This window comes from Aethina tumida, chromosome 4 (assembly GCF_024364675.1).
Source record: "Aethina tumida isolate Nest 87 chromosome 4, icAetTumi1.1, whole genome shotgun sequence".
Lineage (NCBI taxonomy): Eukaryota > Metazoa > Arthropoda > Insecta > Coleoptera > Nitidulidae > Aethina > Aethina tumida.
This window is the reverse complement of record NC_065438.1, coordinates 13,745,745-13,766,882: the sequence shown is the minus strand read 5'-3', so window position 1 is coordinate 13,766,882 and position 21,138 is coordinate 13,745,745. Positions and strand designations below refer to the sequence as shown.

Sequence of the window (21,138 nt, the reverse complement as noted above, 5' to 3'; positions counted from 1 at the left end):
AAAAATAATTTCAGTCATGTAATAATTGCTCCAAAACTTTCAATTCCATATATTTTTCCGTTCCTCACAAATTTTTAATGACTAAGTTAGGTGAATCACCCTGTATGTATAGAATAATCTTTGGATAACTTGTATGCCAAAAATGAACAATATTCATTTTCTTTATAATTATATGTAGAATTTAAAAATCCAAAAATATACAGGGTGTTCCATTGTAAATAGCACGGCGAATCACCCCGTATGTGAGTCCACCACAATTCAAAAAAAAATATTCATTAACATTGTATGGAATAATATTAGTATAAAAAACATTAATAATTTAATATTTTTTTAAATGAAATAGCCTTCTGAATTTTGAGAGAGACATCATGCATGACAGAGACAGTAAAAGATTCCCACCATGAAGCAAATTTGCAGACTTACTGTCTCTGTCGAGTATGATGCCTCTCCCAAAATTCAGTTGAACCAAACGGTTTTAGATTGGTATAACATCTTAAAAAATTGCTTTAATAAAGACTTCTATTGTAGTAAGACGTGGCAATGAGTCACAGTTTTCACAAAATAAAAAATATTGCAAATAAATTGAACCTAACTGATATCTACTACAAACCGGTATCATAAAACTGTTTATTCCTAACAAATATGTTTTTATTATTTATGTAAACTACTCATTTGAAACGTGGGAGTATTACAACGTCTATTATTGATTGTTATCCAATAAAAACGCATCAGACATAAACGTCCTTATGACAACAAAACACACAAGATAAAAAAAATTGTGTTTTGCCATGTCAGTCGAGCTGATAAAAGTATTGAGAAATGCATTCACGAAGATTTTTTTTCCTGTTATCAACGTTGCATTAACCCACTGGACCTGTCCAGTTGCAGTTGCGGGTTCTGTGTCATGTCTATTCATAGCCGGTACGATCATTTGCATTCCAATTGCCGGCAAACTTGAATTGTTGGATAACGTGTTCCGCGGAGGTTGGCACAAATTTTCTTTTTATTGTTATTATTATTTTAACGTTCTCGCATCCGCCGCCACACTCAATGCCACATTGATTGCGAACGTCGCAATCGATATCGCGTGGTGGGACGCAGATTTCGGGTGCTTACCTCCACTTGTGGCCTTCGTAGCCTTCGATGCACTTGCTGCAGTTGAGGCACGACTGGCCGATGTCATTCTCTTTGATCTGGGCGCCCTGCAACATAAATAAACGGTCTATAATATCTACTGGACGTTACAACTAAGTATTTCAATACTACTTGTATGGTCATTAAAACTGTTGACACTCAGTTTGGTGAGGTTATTATAATTTCTGTTTTTCTAAATGTATTATTTGAATCTTAAAATTAGCTACAAACACAAGTTTTCTTTATCTGAATAAATAATTTTATGCGAACCGGAAGTGGTTGGAATATTTTCAATAAAAACCTACAATGTGTTTAAATTAGTACTCAACTGATAATTCTTGAATGTAAATCTTATCTATAAATAAAGTGAGAAATGTTGGAAATAAAAAATGCGGTAACATAGCAAAAGTAGTCACAAATATAAGAATAGTAAAAAATTAATTGTAAAACTACAGAAATCTGAAATTCTTGAAAACATCATTAATTTTATTAAACCATAATTTAAAAAAATGAAAATGTGTGATTGTGTGAAGAAAAGAAGAATAAAATATAATTATGTACAAATTTAATAAGATCATTTTCCTCATTTTTGGTCATTTATTATTATTTTCATTATACTTTTAGAATCGTTAAAATTGTTTCATTTTATAAAATTGACAATTAAATAAATATACAGTGTGGTCCATATTTTGAAAAAATGAGAACACTCTAAAAACTTGGTTAAACAATTCTAATGTTGTACTGTTTAATATAAATTGTACAAATAAGTGATAATAAAATGTTAAAATTAACAACAAAAATTTAATTGAAAAAAGTCAAAAATGAGGATAAGTCTGAAATGAAAATAAAAAATGTTTCTGGTTGGTTGTGTAATTTTTGAAAAAAATCTAAAAATAAGAAAACTGTCTAAAAGAACTTGATATCTGTTACCAAGTTTTTTAACATAAAAAAATACAAATTTTTATAATTATTAAAATTTGAAATTGAGCATTCTAAAAATTGACCTTTAATGAAATATACAGTGTGGCCCTAAACAATTCTACTGTTGTACTGTTTAATATAAATTATACAAATAAGTGATAATGAAATGTTAAGATTAACAACAAAAATTTAATTGGAAAACGTCAAAATTGAGGATAAATCTGAAATGAAAATATAAAAATGTTTCTGGTTAGTTGTATAATGTTTGGAAAAATCTAAAAATGAGAAAACTGTCTAAAAGAACTTGATATCTGTTACCAAGTTTTTTTAACATAAAAAAATACAAATTTTTATAATTATTAAAATTTGAAATTGAGCATTCTAAAAATTGACCTTTAATGAAATATACAGTGTGACCCTAAACAATTCTAATGTTGTACTGTTTAATATAAATTGTACAAATAAGTGATAATAAAATGTTAAAATTAACAACAAAAATTTAATTGGAAAACGTCAAAATTGAGGATAAATCTGAAATGAAAATATAAAAATGTTTTTGGTTAGTTGTGTAATGTTTGAAAAAATCTAAAAATGAGACAACTGTCTAAAAGAACTTGATATCTGTTACCAAGTTTTTATAACATAAACAATACAAATTTTTATATTTATTAAAATTTGAAATTGAACATTCTAAAAATAGACCTTTAATGAAATATACAGTGTGACCCTAAACAATTCTAATGTTGTACTGTTTAATATAAATTGTACAAATAAGTAATAATAAAATGTTAAAATTAACAACAAAAATATAATTGAAAAAAGTCAAAAATGAGGATAAGTCTGAAATGAAAATAAAAAATGTTTCTGGTTAGTTGTGTAATTTTTGAAAAAAATCTAAAAATGAGAAAACTGTCTAAAAGAACTTGATATCTGTTACCAAGTTTTTTTAACATAAAAAATACAAATTTTTATATTTATTAAAATTTGAAATTGAGCATTCTAAAAATAGACCTTTAATGAAATATACAGTGTGGCCTCAAACAATTCTACTGTTGTACTGTTTAATATAAATTGTACAAATAAGTGATAATAAAATATTAAAATTAACAACAAAAATTTAATTGAAAAAAGTCAAAAATGAGGATAAGTCTGAAATGAAAATAAAAAATGTTTCTGGTTAGTTGTGTAATTTTTGAAAAAAATCTAAAAATGAGAAAACTGTCTAAAAGAACTTGATATCTGTTACCAAGTTTTTTTAACATAAAAAATACAAATTTTTATATTTATTAAAATTTGAAATTGAGCATTCTAAAAATAGACCTTTAATGAAATATACAGTGTGGCCTCAAACAATTCTACTGTTGTACTGTTTAATATAAATTGTACAAATAAGTGATAATAAAATGTTAAAATTAACAACAAAAATTTAATTGAAAAAAGTCAAAAATGAGGATAAGTCTGAAATGAAAATAAAAAATGTTTCTGGTTAGTTGTGTAATGTTTGAAAAAAATCTAAAAATGAGAAAACTGTCTAAAAGAACTTGATATCTGTTACCAAGTTTTTTTTAACATAAGAAATACAAATTTTTATATTTATTAAAATTTGAAATTGAGCATTCTTAAAATAGACCTTTAATGAAATATACAGTGTGGCCTCAAACAATTCTACTGTTGTACTGTTTAATATAAATTGTACAAATAAGTGATAATAAAATATTAAAATTAACAACAAAAATTTAATTGAAAAAAGTCAAAAATGAGGATAAGTCTGAAATGAAAATAAAAAATGTTTCTGGTTAGTTGTGTAATTTTTGAAAAAAATCTAAAAATGAGAAAACTGTCTAAAAGAACTTGATATCTGTTACCAAGTTTTTTTAACATAAAAAATACAAATTTTTATATTTATTAAAATTTGAAATTGTGCATTCTAAAAATAGACCTTTAATGAAATATACAGTGTGGCCTCAAACAATTCTACTGTTGTACTGTTTAATATAAATTGTACAAATAAGTGATAATAAAATGTTAAAATTAACAACAAAAATTTAATTGAAAAAAGTCAAAAATGAGGATAAGTCTGAAATGAAAATAAAAAATGTTTCTGGTTAGTTGTGTAATGTTTGAAAAAAATCTAAAAATGAGAAAACTGTCTAAAAGAACTTGATATCTGTTACCAAGTTTTTTTAACATAAAAAATACAAATTTTTATATTTATTAAAATTTGAAATTGAGCATTCTAAAAATAGACCTTTAATGAAATATACAGTGTGGCCTCAAACAATTCTACTGTTGTACTGTTTAATATAAATTGTACAAATAAGTGATAATAAAATATTAAAATTAACAACAAAAATTTAATTGAAAAAAGTCAAAAATGAGGATAAGTCTGAAATGAAAATAAAAAATGTTTCTGGTTAGTTGTGTAATTTTTGAAAAAAATCTAAAAATGAGAAAACTGTCTAAAAGAACTTGATATCTGTTACCAAGTTTTTTTAACATAAAAAATACAAATTTTTATATTTATTAAAATTTGAAATTGTGCATTCTAAAAATAGACCTTTAATGAAATATACAGTGTGGCCTCAAACAATTCTACTGTTGTACTGTTTAATATAAATTGTACAAATAAGTGATAATAAAATGTTAAAATTAACAACAAAAATTTAATTGAAAAAAGTCAAAAATGAGGATAAGTCTGAAATGAAAATATAAAAATGTTTTTGGTTAGTTGTGTAATGTTTGAAAAAATCTAAAAATGAGACAACTGTCTAAAAGAACTTGATATCTGTTACCAAGTTTTTATAACATAAACTATACAAATTTTTATATTTATTAAAATTTGAAATTGAGCATTCTAAAAATAGACCTTTAATGAAATATACAGTGTGGCCTCAAACAATTCTACTGTTGTACTGTTTAATATAAATTGTACAAATAAGTGATAATAAAATGTTAAAATTAACAACAAAAATTTAATTGAAAAAAGTCAAAAATGAGGATAAGTCTGAAATGAAAATAAAAAATGTTTCTGGTTAGTTGTGTAATGTTTGAAAAAAATCTAAAAATGAGAAAACTGTCTAAAAGAACTTGATATCTGTTACCAAGTTTTTTTAACATAAGAAATACATATTTTTATATTTATTAAAATTTGAAATTGAGCATTCTAAAAATAGACCTTTAATGAAATATACAGTGTGGCCTCAAACAATTCTACTGTTGTACTGTTTAATATAAATTGTACAAATAAGTGATAATAAAATGTTAAAATTAACAACAAAAATTTAATTGGAAAACGTCAAAATTGAGGATAAATCTGAAATGAAAATATAAAAATGTTTCTGGTTAGTTGTGTAATTTTTGAAAAAAAATCTAAAAATGAGAAAACTGTCTAAAAAAACTTGATATCTGTTTCCAAGTTTTTTAACATAAAAAAATACAAATTTTTATAATTATTAAAATTTAAAATTGAGCATTCTAAAAATTGAAATCTATACAATGTGGTCCTAAACAACTCTAATAATAAATTTATTTAATATGTAAATTATACAAATAATAGATAATAAAATGTTAATTTCATAAATTTTAATTTCATTGAATTGACAATTAAATAAATATACAGCGTGATCCATATTATGAAAAAATGAGTCTAAACTGTCTAAAAAACTTGGTTACATAACAAGTTTCATTAATATATAAAAAAATGCAAACGTTTATAATAATTAAAATTTAAAACTGAACATTCTAATAATTGACATTTAATGAAATATACAGTGTGGCCCTAAACAATTCAAATGATGTACTGTTTAATATATAATTTGTATAAATAAGTGATAATAAAATGTTAAAATTAACAAGTCTAATATAACCAAAAGTATCTTCAAAAACATGAGAAATAAAAATGTAAAAAATTTTCTAGTTAGTCTAATGTGAGAAAAATTTTAAAAGTGAGAAAATTGTTTAAAATTCTCTCTAACTGCTTATTTTGTATAAAAAATTCATAAAATTTGAAATTGAATATTTCTATATTAATTAACGTCTAATTAAATATATAGGGTATAACACAATAATAATGATCTTAAATTTCTAACTGAATTAAAAAATAATAATAATAAAAACTAGAAAATTTTCTTAAAGAACTTAACTATTACAAAGATTTTATATCATTTTTTGTTAAAATTTGAAAATAAAAATTTAATAAATTGACGTCTAATCTAGAGTAGTTCATTTTTACAAAAACATTGCTCAACCCAACATTTTTATTCGTGATTAAATTTTAATGGATGCTAACTCAAAACATATTCCTCATCCTCTTACGTAATCCTTACGTCCACACCGGACATCACAAATTGAACGTAAGACAAAATTCCCGCAACAAAGCGCATTATCCGGCCGTAGGAAACGGCATCGCCTGTGCATGCGTTTGTAAGCGAATGCCAACGGCATTACTTGTTTCCTGATAGTACAAAACGAAACCATTGTGCAAGAGACATAATCCACAACATATGCAAATTTCGATACCGCCAGCGACCTCCGTCCGTCCGTCGGTCCGGCCGGCCGGCCGAGGGGTCGCCGCAACATTATTACTCGAATATCGCGTTACACTTGATGCGACCCCGCTCCGAACGATTAACGCGTAATTATGAAAACAAGAAAGCGGCTCCATTGTTAATTGAGATAACGAGGACCGGCCTCGGCGCATTAAGAAATTAAACCGACCGACGCGGTCGGAGGACGCGGATATTCGACAACGGAACCCACTCGGACGCTTCGGCGGTCTTCAACTTGGAAAATTATTTCGGAAAGCATGTGTCCCCTGTTTACAAACATTTACATCGTTTCCCACATGCAAGTGCACGTTGCGTAACCGATCTAATTATAAAACATTTTTTCAAATCGGCCGTGAAGTGAAACACGTCTCCATTTTTAGCATGTTTACGTTCCATGTGTGTGGACGTATGCCGGTTACGGAAATAATGCACACGATTTAATGTCTACGGTGCCTTTTTGCCGCTTTTTATGAAGACGTAAACGAATATTTGATGACACGTTAATTGGCTCCGTCGAAGAACAGAACACAACTGTGCATGCGACGAAGTTGCACCATCAGCTACAAAATTTTATTAATTTTGTAGCGTAATTTTTATTCAAACAGACCATTATTTATTTTATCGTATTTAGCGTTTTAATGTCTTACTTTTTAACTAGGTATTTACAAATTTTTCCAGTTAAAGTTTGATAACAAAAACTATAAAAAATAAAGAAATAATTAAAAAATATAAAAAAATCTATAAATATACTACAGCTCATATATACAGTAACTTTCAAGGTACTCCGCACTTTACCAAAACGACATAAGAAACATTATATGGGAATTTTGGACACTTTATGGTCTAATTTCGACTCAAAAGTAAAAATTTTGGGCTCACTCAAATTAGTGTGATTATAAATTTTTATTTCGTGTAGAAAAATGTCGTTTTTAAGTTGATTATACTTTAATTAATATTTTAACAATTTTTGGGAAATATTATTTATTTTATGTTCCTAATTTTTATTATTTAAAATTTAAATGCTCAGATGATATATGAAAAATATTATATATTCATTAATGTTAAAATTTTTGGAAAAAAATATTCAATAATTTTTAAAAAATATATAGATAATCAATTTTTTGTTTATTTTTTCTTATTACATATTAATATTATTATATTTATTACATTGATTTAATAAATTCAAAAAATGTGACATTTTTCACATTAAAATAATTAAACTTCATCTTTTTTAAATTAATAAGTATAAAAATTTTGAAAATTGTTAAAAAATGTGTAAACATAAAAAAGTTTAAAATTAAACATCATCAAAATTATTTAATTTTGAATTAATTATTTATAAATTTAAATTTAACTAATTTACCTAGATTATGATTTATTATATTTATAAAAATTAGAGAATCTTTGTTTCTCATCAAATCAACATTTTATTTTAAAACATTATATTATTTACTTTATCTTGTTTGTTAAAATTATAAATAAAAATGTTTGAAAGTGTTTTCGTTTTAAATACACACTATATATTTATTTAGTTATAAATTTTCGGCAAGTTTCAGTATTCAAAGTAAGTTAAAAAAATATTAAAAATCAAATTTTAAGTCAATAAATTTTAAAAATGTAATTAAAATAATTAAACTTTATTTTGTCTAAATTAATTTAAAAACATTTTTTATTGTAAAAATCCAATTTAATAAATATAATAGGTATGATAAATTTAAAAATTGTTGAAAAATATTGGAAATATTAATTTTAAAATTAAACACCATCAAAATTATTTAAAAGTAAACTAACAATTTAGGAATTCAAACAAATTTAGTAATAAAAGTAATATTGGTTCTAAAATAATTTAAATTTATCTGAACTAATTATGATTTATTATAATAAAAAAATTAAAGAACGTTTAAAAAATCCTACAAAATCCAGTGCAATTTTTTTTAAATATACATAATTATAATAACCGTAATTTAGATTAAAATGCAAAATTGTTCCTCATTGTTTGTAGTGATATATGTTGTTTACTTTTACATTACTTATTTCAATAACTTGACTAATAACTAAATATAACATTGGAGAAAAACCATAACAAAAATAATAGTAAATTTAAATTAATTATTTTAGAAAAGACCAAATAAATCTAATTACATAATATAATAATTTAAAATTATCTAAACTATTTTAAATTATGATATATTACAATTTTAAAAATTAAATGAAATTTGGAAAATCCTACAAACAAGATTGAATCATTTTATTATATATATTTATTATTATCATTATTATTATTATTATTATTATATATTTCATTAATTATGAATTTTCTGAAATTTTTTGATTTTAAATTTTAATGATAATGAAATTAATTTGAAAATTGTCGATTTTTGTAAATTAATGTTAAAATATATATTATTAAATATATATTTTTAATATAAATAATCCAGTTTTAGTTTACTTATTAATACATTACAATACAGCAAATTTTAAAAATGAAAATATTAATTTAATTAAACTTTTCTTCTTTTTTTTCTAAATTAATTTAAAACATTTTTTTTTTTAATACAAAAATCAAATTTAATGAATATAATGAAGTAAATTTAAATTATATATTTTAGAAGTTTAGCAAAAAATTTGAAAATTGTCGAATTTCTAAATTAATTTTGAAATATATATTTTTTAATATTAGAGCAAATTTTAAAAATGAAAATCACCATATTAAATTAATTAAACTTTTCTTTTTTTTTTCTAAATTAATTTAAAAAAAAAACTATTCAAATCAAATAAATTTAATTACTATATTGTTTCTAAAATAATTTATATTGTTACAAAAATTAAAGAAAATATGGAAATTCTTACAAACAAAAATTTTAAAAATTTCAAATTTATTAATTATACAAATAACTAGGAAAAAATTAACATGAAAAATTTAAATAAAAATTAACATTTGTTTATTTAATTTTAATATTAATTCAAATAATTAAAATAAAAATATAAAACACAAATTTTGTTATAATTTTTAATTATCTACGGTTCTTAGACTATAAAATTGTCTTTTTTAGAAATCATATCAAAAACCAAAAGAAAGTTTGAATGACGTTCTAAACATAATAAAATTCTTTAAAATATATATTATCTAAAAAAACATTTTGCTTCTTATAAATTGTAGAATTAGAAAATTAATTATCCTAATTAATGTTGACTTGCAATTTCCATATTTTTAATTAAAACAATTCCAGTACTACCGTTAAAGCCTCGTAAAAAGTCGTACATATGATGGTGTTTTATCAAAATAATGATCTTCCGTATTTGTGTGTGTGTGTGTGTGTCCACTTAACGTACTTAAGCATAATTCGTAATTAAACGTTGAATTGTTTTCCAGCTAGCGACAATTTAAAATTTCCACACTGCACAACTCATAATTTCCATCGTTTAAAACAAACAGATGACAAACCAGTTCGTACGTCACCTGTTGTTGCACTCACCCCGGGCCTGTAGTTCCACACTTTTCTCGTATCGCCCCGATAATCGTCACAGACGTTCGTCTTCAATTTATCGGCGTCCACGCCATTTATGGTGATCTTGGTCACATTCGGTTCGTCATAGTGCCTGGACGTGTACTTGGAACGTGCGAACGACGTGTATCCAGACATGTTTCCCCGAATTTCGATCCGTTTGCTGACCACAGAGAACCACTCGATTGAACGATAAAATAATAAAAAAAAATTACGCGCACTCCGCAAGGACCGGGTACCGACCGACAGACCGTGTGGCGTACCGAAAGTAAAAACGAAAAGAAATTCTGTTAACCTTCCGACTAGTTTTAACACCTACATTTCGCTTGTTGTGGCCGAGTCAGCTTTAACAAAAAGGTAACATCGCTTTAGGTTGCGGCTTTAGAAACGGTGACGTCATGCATTGTGATACGATTTTGGGTGTTTGGAGCAGTTTGTGATTCACTCCGACGTCCCCCGGACGAATCGATTCGGTACGCGGACTTTTTTTCCGATGACGGTGATTACGGATCGGATGTTTTTTCGATTGGTTCATTTGGAATCTCGTTTTGGTGTGGGATGAAGTCAGAAAGTGATTTCGGTGGACAATGTGGACGTGAGGGAATCACGAGAGAATCGCCATTGTTAATTGTGAATTGGTTGATAAAATGTGTGCGTTGTGTTCACATGCTTAACATATTTTACGTGACGGACATTATCAATTGATCACTCGCCTCTTTAGAATCCCAAGAAGCCAAACATTAATTTGCTTTTATGTATTTTTAAATATTCTCCTCTTCAATAGTTTTTCAACTGTAAATATTTTAATTAATTATCAATCAATTACAGCAAAACAAGTATTAATTATATCATGAAAAGTAACAGATAAGATTGCCAAAAAAATAATTTTAAAATTTGCTGCATATTAAAAAATATATACAAAAAATAATATGTATCAAAAAAAATATTCTAAAATTTTGAAATTTTAAAATAATTTTGTGACTACATTATAACAAAAAGTTTAAAAGAAGCTATATTATACTAAAATTATTAAACTATTTAGATGACAAAAATATGAATTATATTATTATTTTATATTATCTAAAATAATAAAAAATTATCAAATTGAATTAATTAAAAATGTGAAATAATTGTAGAAGAAACAAAATGTAAAAAAATAAAAATATGGAATAATCTGAAATATGTTTAGAAATATAAAATGAAAAAACAAAAAACATGAAAATTTCAAAACTGTATTTGTTTAATTTTATTTTCTTTTTTCATCAAAATAATGTATGAAACATTTTTAAAGTCATGTTGAAACTGATTCAGCTGTGACAAAAGTATGAAATTTATTACTTAATATGATCAAAAATTGATTATATTATAAGGTGTTATTCAAAATTGAGATGTTAAATATATTTAGAAAAATAAAACAGTTTATTTAAGTTTAACATTATTGTAAAAAATGTGAAATAATATGAGATATATTTTATAGTATAACAATAATTATTAAAAATGAGAAATAACTATGGAATGTATTTTTTATTTTATTAAGTATTATTATCATTACTATAAAAATAATTATAAAAATTGACAAAACTACAAAGAAAAAATCCTTAAAATTTACGAATTTTAAAAGAATTTTGGAATTGCATATATTTTAATAATATACAAAAAATAAAAATATTTAAAAATACGTTGAAATTGATAAAATTATGTAAAATGTATTAAATATATTATTTAAAATAAATACTACAACTACACTGTAAGTAGTTAATTAATATAAAATAAAAAAATGAAATAATATGAAATAAGATAAAATAAAATAAAATATAAACAAAATGAAAAAATAAATATTATATAATGAAAAAAATATAAAATAATGTAAATTTGACAATGACTAATATGCACATAAAAAATATAAAATATAAATAAAAATATATTAAATTATGTTGAAATTGATGGAACGAACGTAAAAATAAAAAATGTATTATTTAAAATAATTAATAATTTGAGGAATCAAATTTATTTAGATAACACAAAATAGTTTTTAAAAAGTTATAAAAATGTAAAAAATGCTAAAAAAAAACAAAAAAATAATATTTTAAAAAAACATAAACATTGAAAAATATTAAATGAAAATTAAAAAATGAATAAATTACAATAATTAACAACATTAAAGTAAAAAAATATTAAAAATATCAAAATATGTTAAGAATTTTAATTTGATCTTTTTTATACTGTTTTATTCACCAAAACTACTTTTTAAAATAATTACTAATGTTATGTTATATGTTATAAAATATTTTTAATGAAACACTATATTATTTAAAACAATTAAAAATTGTTTAAATTGCCAAGAGTTCGTTAAATAATAATTTTAGAAATAATTTTAGAAAAATAAACAAAATATTTTTATTATTTAATAATCTAAAATATATTTGTCATAAAAAAATAAAATGTAAACAAAATCAAAAAATATATATGTTTAAATTGATAAAACTATCAAAAAATTTCAAAATTATTATTATTTATTATATTAAATAATTTATATTTTAAGGAATTTGATAAATTTATATAATTCAAGATACTAAATTATGTTTAAATTGATCATTCAATTAAAATATATATTATTTTAAATAACTATTAATTTTGTGTATTACAAAAATTTAATTGAAAATAAAAATCAAATATATTTTGATAACACAAAAAAGTTTATTTTATAAATATGTAAATAGTATTCCAAAAAATATTATTACAATATTTATTATGAACATAAAAATAAAGTGTAACAAAATCAGAAAGTGTGCAAAATAAAATGATATTAAATTATGTTTATATAAATTTTAAAAAATCTTAATTACCTTATAAAATATTAAAAAAATTATAACCATAAAAATAAAATATAGTGCAGTGCCATTAAATGTTTTCTGGTCTTAAATTGTATATAAATATTATGTATAAAACATGTCATGTCCCATCTTGATGTCATATTAGTCTTCATAAAAGCATAATCGATTGCATAAACAAGTAATTATGACATGGCAACAAAACGAACTCGTCTAATCCAATAAATCCATCGTCTCCATTAATTTTATTCAGTTAACTAGCCATCAATGAGTCACATTAATAAATATAGTTGTTAATTGATGAGGTCATTGAAATCATCGGCTTCGCGATACACGATGTTCCGCCTTTGCACCACATCGGATCGATTAACATTGTCTGGAGGTATTTGCAAAATCGTATTGACTATTTTCTATGTTCCTGGTATTCGTGCACGGATGACTAGCTCCTTTAACCATCATAATGTGTTGGCGGATTAAAATCGGAGCCATTGCTCTAGTTATGTCATCGAAATGTTTAGAAAGCGCTGTTGCTACCGGGATTATACAGTTTTACTTTTGTAACTTATGTTTTTTTTTTGCTATTTTATATTAGTATGGAAAGTACAAAACCAGGAAGTAATGAGATTGAAGAATTGATGACGAACAATAAATTCATTCCTTCGCCTCTTCCTTGATCGCCGCGACAATGGGCAATGGATAATGGATGGAAACGATTGGATTTGTAACTTGACAGTACGTCGAACACAATCGAGGCATAGACGAGAGGTGCGCTGCCCACTTGGCCTTAGTCAAGGTGTTCCTCGCCTTGCGTACACCATGTATGGACATCTGAGACCGTGACGTCACGCGCACCTAGCTCCAGATTGGGTAACCAGATGCAAGTATACGGAACCCAGTGTGGAAATGCTGATCGATTATCAGGAATTCTAATACATTTATTTTATCTAGATACTTAGTGCCTTGACATTATTAATTAAAGTAAAATTGTGAAATGTAATATCCTCATTTGTTGGTAAGACTATGCTTGATGTTTCGGTGGTTTCTGGAATGTTATTAATCAATGCTTAAAAGCCTAATAGGTAATAGGAAGAACAACATACACGTAATTTGATTATTGTATTATATAATACAAATAAAAATAAAAAATTCTGTAATATAAATAAAAAATTAAAGTTATTCAAGAAAAACAACAAAATTTCATTATCATATAATACAAATAAAAATAAATTACATGTTAAAAAGTCTAATCTATAGTAAAAAATAGAAAAAATAACAATATTTAATAAGCATACAATATATAAGTACAATATTCTGAAATAAGTTATAAAATATTACGAAAATAAAAATTTATTAACATGTTACATTTTTTTCAAAATTGACTTAAATAATATGTAAACACAAATGTAATATATAAATACAAATTTATATTAACGGAATGGTTGAATATAATTTCTTTTATAAAAAATTAAATTTACTTATACAACAACAAAATTGTATTATCATATAATATAAATAAAAATGTTAAAAATATATAATACTGTAAAAAAATCAATTTAATACTGTAAAAAAAAAATAATTTATTTAAGAAAAAACAAAATTAAATAATTATAAGATATTATATTCTTATAAAAAGAAAAATATATTATGTTAAAATATCAAATAATGTGAAATATTTCAAAACTGACTGATTTTTAATGTTGTCATTTAATAGACAAAAGAATATTTATATTGACCGAATGTCTAAATATTACTTTTCTTATAAAAAATAAAATATAATATTATTTATATACACTATATAAAACGTCTCATATAACAAACAAACGAATTTTTATATTAGCTGAATGTCGAAATATTATTTCTTTTATATAAAATTGAATTTATTAAAAAAAAATACAAAATTTAATAATCATATGATACAAATAAAAATAAAATACTCAGAAATAAGTTATAAAATATTCTTATGAAAAAAAAATAATATAATGTTAAAAATATCATATATCATATAATAGACAAATAGATATTTATATTAACCCAATCTCTGAATATTATTTCCTTATAAAAGAATAAATTTATTAAAAAAAACAAATTTAATAATTATATGATACAAATAATAAAATACTCGAAAATAAGTTATAAAATATTATGAAAATAAAAATAAATTACAAAAAAATGTCAAATACTAAAAAAAATGCTAATTACTACTTATTATCATTTTTCTTATAAAAAATAAATTTATTTTGAAAAAACCGCAAATATAATATATAAAATGTATATAATATAATACAATTTAATATAAATATGTATAAAATAATCTTAAATAAACTAATACATTATGAAAATATAATAATAATATATTAAAATGTTAAAAATATGAAATAATGTAAAAAATTTCAAAAAGATTTTAAAAATTCAACATATAACATGATAGTCATTAAATATGTTAAAGGTCAACTTTAAAACATTATTTAGTATTAAATCAAATAACACGTCACACAACCAATAATATTTATTTTATAAAATTGATAAAGTGATAAAAACAAATATTATTTTTAACAATTACGAATTATTTAAATAAACCATTATAAGAAATGTATATAAAATAATATATAAATTACGTATAAAAATATTTTTTATGTGTACAAAATATAAATTAAATAATTAAAGAAAAAATTTAAAATAAAATGTATAAGATATGAAAAATATCGATTTCTGTAAAAAACTTTGATAATAAACATTTTAATCCTGAGTGATGGAAAAATTATTACAAATAATAATAATTCAAGATAAATATATAATCAAAAATATATTTGAATATTAATTAATATAGTCAACAAAGATATTGAAAATTAATATTGAAGATATTATAATTTACTTTGAACAAATTTTCATTTCCGGTTTCATAGGTGGTATCAACTTTTTAATTTTTAATTGAACATCCTATTCAATTTTAGATTTTTGGATTTTTAAATTTTGCACGTAATTTCAAATAAAATGACTATACAGAGTTTTTACCAATAATCTGACATTACATTATACTTTTGGTAAAATATTAATAAATATTTTATATATAGAAAAAGCTTATACTAATCAAAATATTTATTTTTTTGAGAAGAGCACTTTTATAAATTTATCTACCTTGGGAGTGGTTTTTCATGGACGTCCTGACTTGGGACGATTTTTAACACTACCTTGAGTGTGGAATTTACACAAAATCTTTGAAACAGCTCCCTGAGTAATATTCAAAGTTTTTGCCACGTCACATTGCGTTCGGCCACTTTCGCAAAGTTCAACTACTCTTTTCCTAAAGTGAAGTGGAAAGTAAACGTGTTTAGGCATTACTACGAAATTGTTAGAAATTTATGAACAACTGACCACAAATAAAATAATATTCCATACTTTTTTCCAAGTCGAAAAACGTATCCGATAAAAAGACCTAATCAAAAACGATGAGCACCAATATTAGTATACCGGATGGTAAATACAAACTAGAGAATTCGTTTAACACCATTACAAGAGATATGAATAATCCCATTCAATTTTTTAAAATATTTCATACTTTTTTCCGCCACTGTACATTGAAAAATTGGTTTCAAAAATTGGACCGACAATCTTATATTGGTCTCCAGTATAAATTATTTCAATTTTATTAGCGAAACTTTAATAAGGAAGGGTATTAAATAAAAAACTTTATATTTCATAAAATATATTTTAAAAATAAATTCAATATTTTTGTATAAAATTTGTTACACTATATATTTTTTATAATAAATCAACTGATAATTTATGAATATTAATTACACCACATTGCTGTCTGTAGTATTAGTTAAGTGCTTACTTAAAAAACAGAAGAATCTAAACTAGTTCATAGCAAAAATCCATACATAACTAATCGACAAATAACTATTTTACACCTTACATAAATTACTAAAGCATATCATATTATGTAAATTACAACACGTTTTATAATTATAATTTAGGAGAACTGATACCCGATTAAAAAATTATTACAATTAGTCACACCTGAGCTGGCACCTTAATTCATATAATCACACTACCATAATTCATTTATTTGGCACACAGCTAATGCAATACAGGTGGATAAATTAACCAAAATACAAACAAAAACTACTCTAATTTACGGCCCAATTCCCCCAGAAGATTATAAAATGCAACACCGTTCTCCACTTCTCGATGACACTGCACTTCGGATTTTTTCCACCACTCGACCGTCGTGAAGTGTCTTAACTGCCTCTCTTACAGAATATTGAACCGCGGACCATATGGTCAATGGGGATCGGGTAATCCTTGGTTATAGGAAAAATTATTAACAAAAAGGCACGACCATAAAATCCGAACATCTGTTCCTATTTAGAGGTTTTCCATCTCAAAATCTTGACAATGTTTGAGAGGTAATTAGTAAGTGGTGAGTCAGTGGTTGTAAAAATAAATATTTGGAAAAGGCGTGGTCTGTTTTCAAGGTATACAATGTTTTCTGTGTCACAATTTTGAGAAATGTTATGCACAAAATACAGTTTAATTTAACTTAAACAGTTTTACAACAAAATTACATCATTATATTTAAATCATAAATTCTTTCATAAAAATTCCGTTAAGCTGCTGCTATCAAACATATCAGTCACGTTATGCGGTTTGACTTCTAAAAATAATTCAGAAAACGACCTCCAAATAATAAAAATATTCTAATAGTATTCAATATTGAGGTACAACAATAAATATGCAGAAATTTTTCACTCCATTAAAGAGTCAATTAATCAATAATTCATAAATCAATTTGTATTGATGCCATCTTTCTAATCGTGGCACTTGAATAAAACACCAATAAAGACCAGAATTCCTTTATGAGTCTGGTACAATTCATTATGCAAATGTTGCCCTCACCATTAAACTAATAATGGAAGGTAAAAATCCCAGATACAATCTCGTTATAATAAATCTCGATCACAATTGCAGTGTTAATCAGGAAATTAATTTAAATGAGATATAAATTCGAAAGCCTTAATTGTTATTTATTTGCTTAAGCAACAGGAAACATTGTTTCATTCTGGCTTTGTGCCAGAATAAGATATCGGTAAATTTCACTGTGTAAAACAAGACCCTAACATTTTTATTGCGTTATGCGAGTATGTACTGGATATTTATTGTCTATGCTAAGATTATAATATGAATGACACAATGTCAGGAAATACCTAAACACACAATAAGAAAATGAATCTAAAAATACTGGTTATATTTTAACTGACAATGTATTGAAAGTACTTTATTTTAATTAGTTAATTACAAAGTTATGGCAATGAAATGATGTCATCGCCAATATAAAACTTTACACTGAATTCAACACTTGTAAATGTAAACTGTTTGTATTTTTTATTAATATATGTTTAATGAGCACGAATTTGTGGGAGTAACCTAAACATTGAGGTATAACTGTTTTCCTTCATACATACAGTGGTGACCACGTTAGTTAATGTTAATAATAATAACCTGTTCCTTCTCCAATTATTCATTTCGATCCTAATCAAAATAGTTTATACTTAAATTGAATCTTAAACAAAATAAATGTGATGTGTCCACTTTAAAAAATATATTACATTTTTTAAGTTATTTATACATAAGTTAAAAAAATGGTCAATATTTTGTTGGGTAAATATACAATGGCGACCAGAGAAAGAGCACATATTAAGATAGTAATGGAACTTTAATTAGGAAACACACACCTCTAATTAAATGCTGTCGAAATCCTGAAGGAAATGGGACTTATTGAAATTAGTTCAAGGACTGGAAATATTATACTTTCTGGCTAATTTATGTATAGGGATATATTAAACAACAATTTGCTTCCACATGTAAAAGAAATGATACTCCTAATAAATGTGTTTCAACATGAAAGCGATCCCAAACACAAATCCAAAATTGTGAAAGATTTGTTAAGACTAAAGCATCAATATTTTGTCTTACCAGTCCCAATCTTCAAATATCAACCCTACACAAAACATGGAGGACCATGTTTATAACTAAATTCGACATTTTACAAATTTAAATAAACTTCTCACAGCAATTTAAGAATCTTGAAGGAGTACAGACTTGTATATTTAGAAAATGGTCGAGTCTAAGCCATGGAGATGGGTCAAAATTATGAAATAAAAAGATTATTACACTAAATGTTAATGTTAAATAAATTAACACAGTTTTAATCATTAAAAATACCTTTCAAAATTCTTCATGTCCAGTTCAATTCAGAAAAATATATGTAACATTCTATAGAATATGAATATAGTAGTTTTTATAATACTGTATAAAACAGCAATTAAATTATATATATTTCCTCATATTTCCCCAATCTTCATTCCAATACTGTTTAAATTTATTTAATTTATTTATTTATCCTAAAATATATACCTGCATTTAAATGTAATAAACTATTTCGATTAAAACACATTAAGGTAGATTCTAGAGAACCCCCTTTTTTCGACCTATTTTCTACATCCCCGAATATTTTTTTAAACTATTATGTTTTTCATATTCTTTACAAAACCTAAAAGAACAAGATTCTCTTGATAAACTTTGGTGAGTTTTTAAGAAATTTTAGTTATAATGTATGAAGAATTTTGAAGATATTTTCTAGCAATTATTTTAACAGTTCACTTTGAATAAAATAATAATGACCTCTACTGTAAATCCTGTCCTATTTCTTTCATCAACCAAATCACATCAATATGTGTGTTTAGTTGTTTTTAAGATGTATAGGGACTGTGAGAAAATTAGTGAATAAGGATTTGTATGATAGCAGACCTTTCAACAAACCCTTGTTTTCAAATAAGAATGTGAAGGCCAAATTTCGACAACAAAACAGTGAGGAAGGGTAGTTTTTAGTGTGGAGAATAAATGTGATTTATTTAGAAGTGACTTTCCACTTATATTATCCTTCAAGGACAAGACTATACAAAAAGTTTGTGTGATTCAATTATGGTTTTTCTAAATTAAATGTCTTAAAGACAACCCCTACTGTGGTAATTGTTGTTAAATTTTACTGCTAGCCTGTGTGAGAAAACCTATGTATGAAAATATCGACAAAGTTATTCTGGAATGATTTAAAAGTAGATTTTTTGAAAATAAAAATCCTTTCACACAAATAACTGATTTTTTTTGCATTAATATTATAGCTTTGCTTAATATAATACATAACAATGATGTTGATTTTATTATGAGTTACATATTTTAGAGGTTTCAAAATGATAGTTTTAATAAGAAATGTATTTAAGCAGTATCTTTTATGATATCTAGCTTATATCATACTTCTACCATAAATACACATTTATAACGAGTTACCAAAGTTCGACTGTATTAGTTTCTAGGATACACTATAAAACAACTGTGGTAAATTAATATTTTATAACGTTTCACATTAAATAAAATAGTTGTGGCCATAACACTCAACATTTTAAAAAGTTTCTATATTAATGACCATCATTGTACATATCTATATTAATTAGTATCTAAAGTATCCATTATCGAATTGAAAATTTAATCAATTGTGTGTGGTACATTAAGTATAATTAAATTAGTATGTGGGCAGAAGCAAAAACAAATAAAAGTCGTTTTAAACACTTCAATTAGACCCATTACTTTTATTAACACCCAACCCTCCTTCATAAATAACTATCATAAATATACAAGTTAAGCCTCAAAAACGTCAGGGCATTTATCATGGCAAACCCTTGTTTCGTCCCCATTCTCGAGTTATTTCAAGGATAATGTTGTTGCCAAAAAATTATAAAAAATCTGCAAAGTGACTCACCAGTAGAAATTAATATATACCTAATGAATTATTATATTCCGAAAGTGTAAAACAGTTAAAATCGACAATCAAAACGTCTCATGAATGATTTCTAATGTCGTAAATATTAAAATAACCCATAAACAACACACGTTTACAGAAATCCATGGAATTTTTTCACCATGAAATACACACAGAATTTATCTAATTCGATATTCCTCAACATCGGTTCTCCATTCCGCTTAACTTAATTAATTCCCGCAACATAAATTCGAATGTCTCGGTGCTTTCTAAAATCCCGGTTTGTGCGGACACGCGAGTTCTGTAGTTTTGTTAAAATCGTCATGCTAATGCCGTTCGCAAATCCGAATCGGGTGTTTTGTAACGCCGCCAAAGGTGAATGT

At 24.5% G+C, this 21,138-nt stretch overlaps 1 protein-coding gene across 2 annotated transcripts in view; it reads right to left on the bottom strand.

The window, feature by feature from the left end:
- LOC109602828 (four and a half LIM domains protein 2) overlaps window positions 1-21,138 on the bottom strand; it is a 126,186-nt gene that overhangs the window by 104,488 nt on the left and 560 nt on the right. The window contains exons 1-2 of one of the 2 annotated variants that reach the window (XM_049966732.1): window positions 10,079-10,261; window positions 1,117-1,202 (exon numbers count right to left, since the gene is read on the bottom strand). In XM_049966732.1, coding sequence (XP_049822689.1) covers window positions 1,117-1,202; window positions 10,079-10,246 — 254 coding nt within the window. In that variant the 5' untranslated portion in view covers window positions 10,247-10,261. Of the gene's footprint in view, window positions 1-1,116; window positions 1,203-10,078; window positions 10,262-21,138 lie in introns of those variants that run through there. The other variant, XM_049966733.1, reaches the window with a different exon arrangement.